Source organism: Morus notabilis, unplaced genomic scaffold, assembly GCF_000414095.1.
Source record: "Morus notabilis unplaced genomic scaffold, ASM41409v2 Scaffold359, whole genome shotgun sequence".
NCBI lineage: Eukaryota > Viridiplantae > Streptophyta > Magnoliopsida > Rosales > Moraceae > Morus > Morus notabilis.
In genome coordinates, this window is record NW_010365790.1 from 113,954 (window position 1) to 126,119 (window position 12,166).

Sequence of the window (12,166 nt, forward strand, 5' to 3'; positions counted from 1 at the left end):
AACAAAAAATAAAAATAAAAAATAAAAAACGACTAAATGTCATTTTTCACTTCTCTCTCATTTTATACTAAATTAAAAAATTATTTTTATTTTTATTTTTTATCTTTGTTACACCAAATGTCATTTTAAAATTTTTTTTTAAATATAAAAAATAAAAAACGAAATCAATTTTAATCACGATCAAAAACTTTTGTTGAAGAAAGTTAATTTTCACACAAAAAATATCAATAAAAAATCAAGTGATTGATTGGCAGATAATTAATTAACAAAGAAATATAAAGGTGTTTCTATTTTAATAATAAAAATATTAAATAAAACGAGGGAAAATGACAACTGAGTACTGACAACCAAACAAATACAATCAAACAAATTTATAAAATATCAGTATACCACTGAAAAAATAAAAAATAAATAAAAATCAAGGGAAAACTGTTAGAAAATAATTAATATATTGGAGGTTCCCCTGAAACCACAACAGGCGTTAGAGAAGAAGAAGATCAGAAGAGAGAGAAAGTGCCTCTCTCTCTCTCTCTCCTCTTTGTCTCTCTCCCTCCTTTCTCTCTCTCTCTCTCTTCTGTGAGGAAGATACAGAGTGAAGATAGTTCTTTCTACAAAACAGTAAGAAATCTCTCTCTCTCTCTCTCTCTTCTGTAAAAGGAATCCATGCATTGCTTCTTCATCACTCTTTCTTAACGCTTAAAATCTCTTTCTAATGTCACCTCCACTTGCAAACCAGAAAGAGTCAAAGTCCTCTTCTATGGCGGCATTTTCGCTCTGATATTTTCTCGAGAATCTGACAAGTAGCGAGTTTTAGAAAAAGAGAATCAAAAATGGAGAATTTATCAGCAACAAGAGCCATAAAGAAACCTTCCATCAGTATTTCTCTCTTCGCCACTCTCTCGGAGTCCTTCTCCTTCGATACGAAGCCCTCGCCATCATCCGTAGCCAAGTCGTCTCCGAGAAACTTCCGAGGCGACGGCGGTGGCGTCGTCGGCCTCGGCATCGTCGCCGCCATGACCGGTTCCTCCTCTTCCCACGAAGCTTTCGCCTCTGCTAACCCGTATATCGCGGTTTCGCCCAAATCGAGCCCGATCCCCATCGTTTCGTCGGCGAAAGCCGCCGCGAATTTCAGAGGTGGCCGGAATTACGGGGATTTGGACCCCGACGATGAAGAGGAGGTCGTCGACGAGTCGTCGGAGAGCTACACTTGCGTGATTTCGCACCACGGCAACAATTTGGTCACGAAACGCGTGTATTTTGGCGACAATAAGGTCGATAATGGCGGTTGTGATGATGCTTGTGTGGTGACTTGCTCTCGAGGAGTGTTCTCCGCTTCGCCGACCAATATCGGAGAACTGGAGACGGAGTTTTGGACCTCAGACTTCTTGAATTCTTGCTTTCTTTGCAAGAAACAGCTTCACGGACTAGACATTTTCATGTACAGGTACAACTCAAATATCAGATTTCTTTTTTGAATTGTTTTAGTTTCTTAATTAATTCGTTCTAACATAACTGAATTAGTTTGGTCCTATTCTACAAGAGTTGTTTTCAATGAGAATCTTATGTTAAAACTTGTGTTGTTGTTTTACTAATAATTGTTTCTGAAATTTTGAATTTTTGGTTCTATATAGTAGTGTTTCATAAGAATATTGGTCGGTGCTGACTTGAATGATTAGTATTTCATGAAAATATTGGTTGGTACTGATTTTCTTGTGAAAATTGTGTATTACTATTAGTGGTTTCTAAAACGTATGAAATTTTGAATTTTGATCTCTCTCTTTTTTGTCTCCTACTTTTGCAATTTGCATGTGGTTTTCTTGATTCATTTCATTGATGGGTGTCCATTTTCATTTATTTATTGATTTTCTAGAAATGGAGGTGAGTCCCGATTTTCTATAGAAATTTGTTTAGTGCTAATATTGTTCCTGAAATTTTGAATTTTGATAATGTTTTTTTTTTTCCTACTTTTGCAAATTTGCTTGATGGTTTATGAATTCTGCTGCCTTGGGCTCTTTTTGTTCTGGGGAGTACTTTTGCATTAACCGGAGCATGGATCTTCAGTCTTAAGTGTTGTGAATCTGTGTTGTTCTAGAAATAGAAATCAGGCTGATCATAATTTGGTGGTGATTCATATTCATTGATTTTGCCTCTGCCTTTGATAGTTCATTTGAGGGTTCTTGTAGGTCTTTTCTCAACACAAAAGTCTTCAACTTTGCGTTAGACTCTGCAGTACTGTCTTGCTAATTATCATTAGGGAAAGCCTTCACTCTTCACTCATTTTTATGATTATTATTATTATTATTGCATTACAATTACCAAATACCAGGTGCTGAGCTGAGGTATAAAAGGTTACATTAGTTTGAATATGCTTAAGGAGTCATATGCCACGCCATGCGTGCTTTATAAAATGCATTGGTTCTTTTGTAAAGTTGCAACACGCAAGCTCAGAATCAGAGCAGTTTCCTTAATCATTAGTTTGACTATGGATTAATTTTTGTCGCGCTTTCAAAGTCATGTTTTGAATTCAATCCCATCGTTCCGCTCATAAGCATTACATATTCTTTAAATTCCTTCTTCTGTAGTGTACGCTTACCATTTGGTGAGTGAGTCTCATTCATAGTCTACTGTCACGTCATCAAGCATCTAGAACTACTATTTTTTCGGTTGGAAATTTCGATATCTTCTCATGTTCTCTAGCATTGTGTCCGAAAAGTGGAAAGTCAAATTGCAATAAACTTTGACGGAGAATTCTTTGGTGGTTATTAAAGAATACCTACTTTTTTCTAACTGTCAAGTCTTCATCAAATTTTATTAAACTGATCGTGCTTTTTGTAGTCTTGATATAATTTGGTGTAATCTAACGATTAAAAACCCTTTCTTTCTTTTTACCTTGCACGGAAATTTATTTGGTGAATGTGTAGATAATTTCTAGCCAAGATTTTCTCAGAATTTCTTCTTTCTTCAATATGCAGCATTTGATGTTGAGTTCTTTTCTTGTGATGCTTCATTATATTATACCTCAAACTTGTATTAACTTTGAACAAAGACATCTTAGCAAATTAAATTCGGTATCTTATCTAATATTCAAAACATAGTTGGCATCTTTTCACTAATAAAAAAAAAGGTTGGCCCTTGTTTGCAGAGGAGAAAAGGCATTTTGCAGTTGTGATTGCCGTGACAGACACATCAGAAGTGAAGATTATAAAGAGAAGTGCAGGTCTGAAGCAATGAAACCTCTTGATTATCCTGCGTCTCCTTGCTCTAGTCCACAAGTCTTTTTAGCAGGGGTTGCCGCAGCTTAACTATCTTAAAAAAAGGAAAAAAAAAATACTTAAAAAAATAGCAGCAATAAATAAAAAGGATGCAAAAGGTATCCAAATAACCTGTTTGTTACACCGGCATATAGATTTATAAAAGTGGCATATAAAACTGAGAGAAGAGTATTCGAGTACGATGAGTCTCTATTCTAAGATTCTTATGAGAAATTTAAATGAGAAGATTATGAACTTCCGTGAACCAAATCAGGGAGAGATACATATATATAGCGATCCCCAACGGAATTTAATGGTCATAAATTTTATAATGACTATGTCAATGTGCAATTTATGCTACTTTGATGCAAGAATTTTTAAGCTTTTTTGTGCTTGTCATTGGTCTTATTTTAAACATGATTTCCCTATAAATGAAAAGTTGGAGACTCTTGAGTCTTGACCTCTGCAGTTTTTTAACGTGGCCACGTGGGTGCTTGCACTGTTGACTTGTAAAAGCTGGTTCAATAAATGATTAGGGGCCGTTTGGATAGCTTATGTTTGTGCTTGTGCTTTGAAGTAGTAGAAGAAGATAAGCATAGATTGAGGTTCTTTTTTATTAGTGTTTGGATAGTGTTTGAAAAAATAATTTTATATTTAAAAAGAGCTTTTGAACATATTTGGGTAAAAATGTCAAAAGTACTTATTGTTATAAAAAGTAATGTAATAAAAGGATATAGATGAGATATTTAATTTATTGTTTACAAATAAAATGTTAAAAGCTTTTCATAAGCACTAAAGAGATGGTTTATTCTAAAATTGCTTAAAAAAGACAAACACTTTAGGTTGTCCATCCAAACATGTTTAAAAACGGCTTTTAGACTAAATAAGGTAAAAACAGTTTTTTTAAAACCAATCTAAACGGGTCCTAATTAGAGAAATTAATTGAAACAATAAAAAAAATATTTCAACCAGTAAAATGAACTAATGAGAATAAACTTTTTGACATATCATATAAATTAATATAGAAGTATTAGAATTGATAAGGGTTAGAATTTTAAAATTTTCTATTTTGCGTCTGGAATTTTTAAAACTTTTATTTCATCTCTTGAATTTTGTTTAGTCTCACTTAATCCTTTTTGTTAGAATTTTTGTTACTTTTGTTAAAATCAGATAGAAAAAGAATGGATCGAGTATAACTACATGGTCTTTTTCTATTTGTTTTTAATAAAAATTCTATCAGAAAGATCATGCAATCGCATTACCTATTTTTTGTCCGTTTTAAATAAAAATTCTAATATAAAAGAGCTAAGTGGAATTAATTTAAAATTCAAGGGGTTAAAATGAGAGTTTTTACAATTTAAGAACAAATTAGAAACGGTCTCAAAATTAAGAAGACACCAGTAAACTTAACCTAAATTATTTTTAATGAAACGTGATGAATTTAATTATTTTTAACCTGAACGTGATGATTCCCGAATATACAAATAGCAATTTTTTTATACTTGCATAACACTATGATTCCAAAAGATTCTTGAATAGCAACATTAAAAGATTAATCATGAACACGTCCACCCTAATAGAAGGGGAGCCACTCACACTATCATAAAAAATTGCAAACAAAATTCTTAGAAGAAGAGTTGATAGTCGTGGTTGCATTAAAAATAAAAAATAAAAATTAACTGTGAAAGTAAATTACACTGATAAAATGCTTAGAAGGAGCTAAACTAATTCTTTTCGCGCCGGCTTCAGGGTAATCATCTCCGTGATCTACGCGGCAGTAGTCGCTAGTTCTTTCTCCAGACAATCTTCTGCCTTCTGGGGCTGTGTTCACCCAAATCAGTTGGCCAAATAATTAGTCAAAATACTAATTACCATCGTTGCGTGTAAGACATATCAAAATGGTCACACAGAATGACAAGCTTCTTTGAAGAATCAGAGATGCATTTCACAAATCGATCTGTGTTTTTTGCCCTACCTCCATACAAAGGATAAGTTTGTGGTACTCCATAGTTGTAGCAACTCCTGTCAGAAAAAAAAAAAAAAAAAAAAAAAAAAAAAAAAAAAAAAAAAAAAAAAAAAAAAAAAAAAAAAAAAAAAAAACAAACTTCTGGGATTTGAACTCCAATCCTACCAGGAGCCCTCTTCATGCGTTCAATAGCCTTTTCCCTGGTTGGTGCCCACACAATAAGCTGGACAGAGTAAATCAGAGGAACCAGGAATCAACATAAATGCTTATGTGCATCTTCACAGCTAATAATTTGAGCAATCTTTCACAGAGACAAACACATACAACAAGGAGGGAAAGTTTGACAGACCATTCCGAGGAGAAAATCATAGCTTGGAGGAACGACATAATCGGGATAAACATGGCTATCCATTCTAACAAATGGGCCTCCGGGTGGCAAGTTTGCTGTTATTCTACCAGAAAAATGAAAATTCCTTGTAAGAAATGATTGAATGCATCCGTAGACCACGCAATCTTGCAACTTGCGGCATTGATGCAGGACAGAAGAGTAAATTTCATTAGTTAAAGTTTCACATGCAATAGCAGGTCAGGTTAATAATTAGTAATTCCAAAAGGTTTGATTCCTCCTGTAATGCTTTTTCTTATACACAGCAATTAGCTTCTTGTAAGTCCAGTCCCTGCTGCTCGAAAACTCCAAAAAGGCCTCCGAACTCGAGTGGAAATCCCCTTTACCCAAAACTTCAAACACCAAAGGATCAGTCAGTACTACAGGAGAGCCATCCAAGTTCATTATCTTTAGAGCAAAGTCCAAGTTCCTCCCAAGCCTTTTATCCAAGTAGGCATCCACAACACAGCCATAAGTCACCAAATCTGGAACAACCAACTCATGTCTCATGTGTTCAAGGCTAAGATGAAGGTCCCACATCAAGGACATCCTTGAAAACGCCATGGCTCGGACATTGAACGTGGTGAGGTCAGGACGAAACCCTGATCCCACCATCCTCAAGAACTCTCTCTGAAGGCTCTTCATTTTGAAGTTGGCCGCGTAGGACAGTAGAAGCACGTTCCACAAGAGGTTTCCAACGTCCTTTCGCCCTAGCCCCACCTTTCTCGTGAACTCTCCCAACCTATGAAGCTTCTTCTGCTTTAAGTAGGCAAGAGATACGGCTCTAATTCCTTCCTTGTCTAACAAATACTCTGACCTCTTTAGTCTATCACAAGCAGCCTCCATCTCGGTCAATGAACCGTGAAGGCTATAGTATCTAACAAAGGCGTTGGCAGTTCTAGCATCAACAGACAAGCCCTTGGAAACCATGTCCCGAACCACGCTCTCCATCAGCTCAAGTTGGCCGCCATTGCCAAAGCAAGAAATGGCAAGAGAGTAAGCTTGGGGTAAGATGTCCGCACCCCTAAAGCCGAAGATCATAAAAAAATTTTATCAGGCATTGTGTCAAAGTTCTACATATTCTATAAAACTAAAGTTACTAATTTGTCCCAACGTTTCTGTTTAGTTTCATGAAACGAAACTGTTTTGCAGTATGAGTATCAATTTCCTTGTGAAACTATAAATCCTCTAAGGATAATTCCACAGACAAATCGAAGAATTGGGAAATAATACGGTATCATTTCTAACGTAAAAGTCTTGTTATTTTGGTGAAATATTTCATCCTTGCCTGGAGCTAAGCTGAGCGAGAATTTCAGATACTTGATTGAAATGTCCTCTTTGGGACAAAACGTCGAAAAGCTTGGCCACAGTTTCAATGGTGGGCAGAGAAGAGCTATTAACCAACTGGTGGTCCCACAAGGCCTGCGCTTGAGGAAACAGCCCATTTCCCGCGAAAAACAGCATCAGGGAATACAACGAAGTTGAATCCAAAAAACCCACCTCAGATTTTGAGTTGAGTTGGAGCAAAACCTCCTCGGACAAGCCAATTATGTCCGGTTTGCTCAAGTTTCTCAGTAATAATGGAGGAGGAGCTTTCCCATCAAAGGTCAAGACTCCTTTTTGTTTCCATTTCCGGATTATCTGAACAAGATTACAATCCAAAATGAATAAATTAGAGCTCCAAAAACATGAAAAATGAACAGAACAAGCATCAGAAACAAATAACCAAAACTCCAAAAAAGCAAGCCTTTTAATCTAATCAATCCAAAAGCTAAGCTAACATTGTAGAGAGAGAGAGAGAGAGAGAGAGAGAGAGAGAGAGAGAGAGAGAGAGAGACCTGGCGTGGTAAAGCAGGTCGATTTGGTTGGTTGGAGTTGGAGAGTAGAGAAGAGATATTATTGGGTTTGGGGAGAAGAAAAAGGAGCTGATCTTTCATTTCAAGTTCGATGAAAGCCAATTAATCGTAAATAGCCTCCAATCACTACCCTTGAAATTGAATTTAACCCAAAATATTATATTATTATATTCAGCTGAGCTGCCCCAAATCCATCACTGAACTCGCTTCTCTTCTCTTCCGTGTAAACGACAGACCTTGTAAATGGCGGGAAGCTCCAAAGCTCACTAGGAGGGCTTGTAACAAGCAGCAACAATTAAAGGACGAGGCTTTACAGACAGATGAATGAATGAAGAAAAAGCTTCAAAAATTATCGAAATAAACTGTTACACCGGCATGATTAGCAAAAAAACAAAAACAAAAAAAACAAAACAAAAAACAAAAATTGTTATACCGGCATATAGATAACAGACTAGTTGAATTCCAGGTGCTTTTGCATGTAGAAAGTAATATGTGTTTTAAGTTATAATTAATTAAGGATTAATTTAAAAATTCTTTCTGAATTATGAGCTTTGTAACACTTTGTTTTCTAAATTTCAAAACGTAAACATTCGTTCCTCCTAAATTTTGTTATGTTAACAATTTTACATATTATGTTATAATAAATGATGAAATTTGCTATGTGTCACGTAAATACTCATCTGATGAAGGTATTATCGTAAAATACCTTTCAAAAACCCCATACCCATCCTTCACCTCCACTCCATGTTAACAATTTTATTTATTATGTTATAATAAATGACGAAATTCACTACGTGTCACGTAAATACTCATCTGATGAAGGTATTATCGTAAAATACCTTTCAAAAACCCCAGACCCATCCTTCACCTCTACTCCATGTAGCACATTTGATTTCTCCTACCATAGGAGCAGTGACGAATACACCAACCATCATAAGAAAATAAAAACAAAGATACACAAGCAGCCTTGGCTACATCTCCAACAAGTGCAATATCTCAAGCTGAAGTCCTAAAAAATTATCATATAAGAACAAATACTTTAACACACAAAGAAAATAAAAGGCAACTAAAAAAACCCCATAGCAGGTAACGACCCAACGAAAAAAAAGGAATAAGAAAGGGAAAAAAAAAAAGGAACAGAACAGGTAAAGAAAGAAAACCCATCACCTATGAATGTGCATTAACATCTGGGCTTGATTAGAGGGTGTAACGGAGTCCAAACATTGTCTACAAAGAAATTCAAAGGAAAAAACACAGGCATAACCAAATTAAAGCAAGAATTTCAATGTAAAAAGAATCAACATCCCACAATAAAGAACAAAAGAAAGTAAGAGATCGAAACCAGAAAGAGTAAAAACCCTCCACGACTGAGTATGGGAATAGGCGTGCCGAAGAAACCAAAAGAGAATGAGAGGGCAAGGGAATGAAGATGAATGAGGAACTCGCCGTGGATGAATGAGATGAGGAAAAAAAAGAACTGGTTTTTAGGAATGAATATGGTGAATTATGTCGATATAGGTAACATCGAAGACCAGTGATTCTGAACGAAGATGGGTATAAGCGTCATTGCACTTTCAAATCTCACTAAATAATGGACACGTGACAAATTCCGTCACTCAGTGTAACGGAAGGGGCAAAATTGTTAACGAAACAAAGTTCGGAGGGAGTGGATGTTACGTTTTGAAATTCGGGGAGTAAAGTGCTACAAAGGTCATAATTCATGGGGAATTTTGTTATTATTAAAAACATTATTAAAAACATTTAGAGTAAGAAGCCAAGATAATGTAATGACTGAAAAAATCCTAGACTTTAAATAATATAATTTATTTATTTAAGCTAAGGATTTTCCTAGAAAATATTATGTTATATTGTGAATGAAGGATTTATGAAATTAATATTTGTATTCCTAAATTTTGTAGTAGATTTCATGTTAAGTTCATGTTTTTGATCGAGTAAATTCGATCGATAAATTCTCGCCGTACTTTAAGGCAGAATAATTTTCAGTACAAGTATAGTTTGAGAATCTTAATTTCAAGAATCTCCAAGCATAGCACGATGTTAGCAGCGTATAAAAAAAACACACTGACATTTTAAAAGAAGAGAAAATCCTTAATTGCCAGACAGCTAGGTTAAAGTCACAAGATAAATACCCATAGTAGAAGGGTACAATGTGAGCTCGGGAGTTGACATCGTCAGAAACAACGTCATTCCCGGGATTTAATGCAGAAAAGTTAAATTTAGAATTTGTTCAGTCTAGAAATAATTTCAAGACTTGAAACAGTTCAAGATATTACACGAGTAAGAATTTAATGTGATCCCAAAGCAGTCGAGGATTTAACAGTTGAACTGTAAATAAGCAGTAGAAAAGGAACTGTCAGTAATGGAAACAAATTCTTGTCGGTTAAGTTACTTCCTTATAGTCAGTATATTTTTTTATCAGTTTCAAAGGGAAACTTAAGAAAGTGGACAAGAGTACAATGGGGTGGGTGAGATTTTTCTCTCTCTCTTTCTCTACTTGGCCGGCCATGCATAGAAAAATAGAGCCAAAAATTTGGCTAGCGGAGTGTGCTAGAAGATTTTATGTTAAGGTGATGTGATGGTAGTGGTTGAAGGGGAATTAATGGCAAAGTTACTTCTTCCTTTCTCCTTCCAAATCGGGCCATGATTTAGGGGATTGAACCAAAAATTTGGTTGATTGAAGGAGTTGATGTAATGTTAAAAAAATGATTTCCATGTTGTCTATAAAAGGAATCAACATAGGATAAGCTTCATTTTTTTTCTCCTAACTTTTTCCCCACTCAAAAATCCGGCCATACCACCCATTTCCTCTCAAATATTTTCTTCCACTCTCCCAATCTTGAGCCACTAGCAAACCATAGAAGAAGAAGAAAGAGATCAAAGGGTCTAGGAGGAGACTAGTCAAGCATTCCTCCAAGGGTAAGGAAACTCTAAACTCTATCTTTTTATGTTCTAGTAAAGTTTGAGATGTAGAACTATTCTTCTCAAATTTCCTTATACTCTTATAGTTTCAAGCCATTAACAATCTTAGAGGAGTTCAAAGGTTTTTCAAGAGAAAGAAGGAATTCTTCAAGGGTAAGTTCTTAAACTCTCCTCCATTAATTTCTAGCCAACTTTAAGCTTGGATTTATGGATTTAAATTTGTGGTTCTTGAGGAGATAAGATTGTAATAAGGGTGTGTAAGTTTTATGTTAGTTTTGTGAGTTATGAGGTTAGTTTAATATGGTATGATTATGCTTGATTTAAGTTTGCTTATTTCCGGGTAGAGAAAAATTTTCCGGTTACTTTGAACGCGAAAATAAGAACCCTAGAGCGAGATTGTTTAATGTTTCAAAGTTTGAATTTATAGCCCTCGATGTTTTGAACATTTTCTATGACTATGACAAAACCCAATTTTAACTCTAAAAGTAAGTTTGAAGCCAGTTTGCAAAAATGGATGGGCTGTCAAACACAGTTTCAGAAATAGAAAAAAGGGCGATTGCTACAGCAATCCTATAGCATTTTAAAAGAGATTGCTACAGCAATCCTAAAGCCTTTTCAAAAAGATTGCTACAGCAATATTAGAAGATTGCTACAGCAGTCCTATAGCATTTTTAAAAGGATTGCTACAGCCTTATTAAAGGATTGCTACAGCAAAAGAAAAAAAAATAGCAGCCACTGTTTTCAGTTAAACGAGGCCTTTAGAGGCTGAATTTTAACTTTCTTTAAAAATGATAATTTTAGATCTCGATGAGTCGAAGAATTATCGTGAAGAACAGATTTTCAAAATCTGACTCTAAGATGCAGTGAAACGTAGATTTCAGAAACTGCACAGTTTTAACAAAACGAAACTAAAACAGTGACGTTTTTAATAAAAGATTATCAAAGAACCTGAGATGTGATTTCAGTAAAATAATATGGTTTTAGACCTCGCTTTAATGAGGAATAGCCGTGAAGAAAGATTTCAAAAAAAATGGGTTTCTACAACATAGTTTCACGGTGGTTTACAAGTCAACTGTAAAACGACTTGGGGAATAGTTTTCAAAAGTCGATATTCGAAAAGAGATTTTACAACGGGATTTTAGTGCTTGTAACTAAATGAGTGAGTTATCATTTTATAAAAATCGAATGATAGTTCTTTTAAAAGCTTAATAGTTTTCGAGTAAAACATCATGACGGGCACTTACAAGCCCAACACGATAGGTCCTTAGAATTTTGAGGATTTGATGTGGGTCCAACGCCCGCATTAATTTAAGAGACTCCGTTAGAGTTTAAATTTTAACGGCCTAAGAGCTAGAATGCCGTGAATAAGTTTCTAGGCTAAATTGGGCCTTAATAATATAATGAGTCCAATGAGAAAAAATTATGGAGAACAAGTTACTAGATTGGGTAAATGATTTTCAACCTAGACATTAGTATGCTAAGGGCAATTAAGGAAAATAAGATTTTGAGGATTTAATAAATTGATCCTTATAGTAAATTATCCTTCAGTAAAGGAAAGGAATACATGCCTTAAGTAAAGGGCTGGATTTCCTTCATAGGCTACTAAAATAAAATAGCAAATGACAGATAATCTCACACTCTCAATGGGTGTTCATTTTCAGAAGTAAGCAAGTAAGAGAATAGGCTCTTTGGCAAAAAGTGGATTCCAGCTCTGTAAATCAGGTAAGTAGGAATCTCGCCTACAGTATGAATAGATTTTAAAGAAAAA

The 12,166-nt window shown here is 35.1% G+C and overlaps 2 protein-coding genes across 4 annotated transcripts; one reads left to right on the top strand and one right to left on the bottom strand.

The window, feature by feature from the left end:
• Window positions 1-509: 509 nt before the first annotated feature.
• LOC112093685 lies at window positions 510-3,711 on the top strand. Of its 2 annotated transcripts, XM_024172612.1 has the most exons (3): window positions 510-618; window positions 737-1,444; window positions 3,125-3,711. In XM_024172612.1, the coding sequence occupies exons 2-3, from the start codon at window positions 831-833 to the stop codon at window positions 3,300-3,302; spliced, it is 792 nt and encodes a 263-aa protein (XP_024028380.1). In that variant the 5' UTR covers window positions 510-618; window positions 737-830; the 3' UTR covers window positions 3,303-3,711. The 2 variants fall into 2 exon arrangements, with proteins under 2 accessions (XP_024028380.1, XP_024028381.1); XM_024172613.1 differs by having other exon boundaries at window positions 510-1,444; window positions 3,143-3,711.
• A 1,131-nt stretch (window positions 3,712-4,842) lies between these two features.
• LOC21391591 (pentatricopeptide repeat-containing protein At3g42630) lies at window positions 4,843-7,691 on the bottom strand. 2 transcript variants are annotated; one of them, XM_024172617.1, is made up of 5 exons: window positions 7,441-7,691; window positions 6,891-7,243; window positions 5,567-6,626; window positions 5,227-5,417; window positions 4,843-5,072 (listed from the first exon to the last, which is right to left on the bottom strand). In XM_024172617.1, the coding sequence occupies exons 1-3, from the start codon at window positions 7,537-7,539 to the stop codon at window positions 5,816-5,818; spliced, it is 1,263 nt and encodes a 420-aa protein (XP_024028385.1). In that variant the 5' UTR covers window positions 7,540-7,691; the 3' UTR covers window positions 4,843-5,072; window positions 5,227-5,417; window positions 5,567-5,815. The 2 variants fall into 2 exon arrangements, with proteins under 2 accessions (XP_024028385.1, XP_024028384.1); XM_024172616.1 differs by having other exon boundaries at window positions 5,227-5,440.
• Between the last annotated feature and the right edge of the window lie 4,475 nt (window positions 7,692-12,166).

Bases quoted from the DNA above. Each gene is read 5' to 3' on its own strand.
- LOC112093685 (XM_024172612.1), top strand. From the start codon at position 831: ATGGAGAATTTATCAGCAACAAGAGCCATAAAGAAACCTTCCATCAGT. The intron at 1,445-3,124 runs GTACAACTCAAA...ATAAAAAAAAAG, and splicing joins CTAGACATTTTCATGTACAG to GTTGGCCCTTGTTTGCAGAG.
- LOC21391591 (XM_024172617.1), bottom strand. From the start codon at position 7,539: ATGAAAGATCAGCTCCTTTTTCTTCTCCCCAAACCCAATAATATCTCT. The intron at 7,244-7,440 runs GTCTCTCTCTCT...AATCTTGTTCAG, and splicing joins GACCTGCTTTACCACGCCAG to ATAATCCGGAAATGGAAACA. The intron at 6,627-6,890 runs GCAAGGATGAAA...CTTCGGCTTTAG, and splicing joins CTCGCTCAGCTTAGCTCCAG to GGGTGCGGACATCTTACCCC.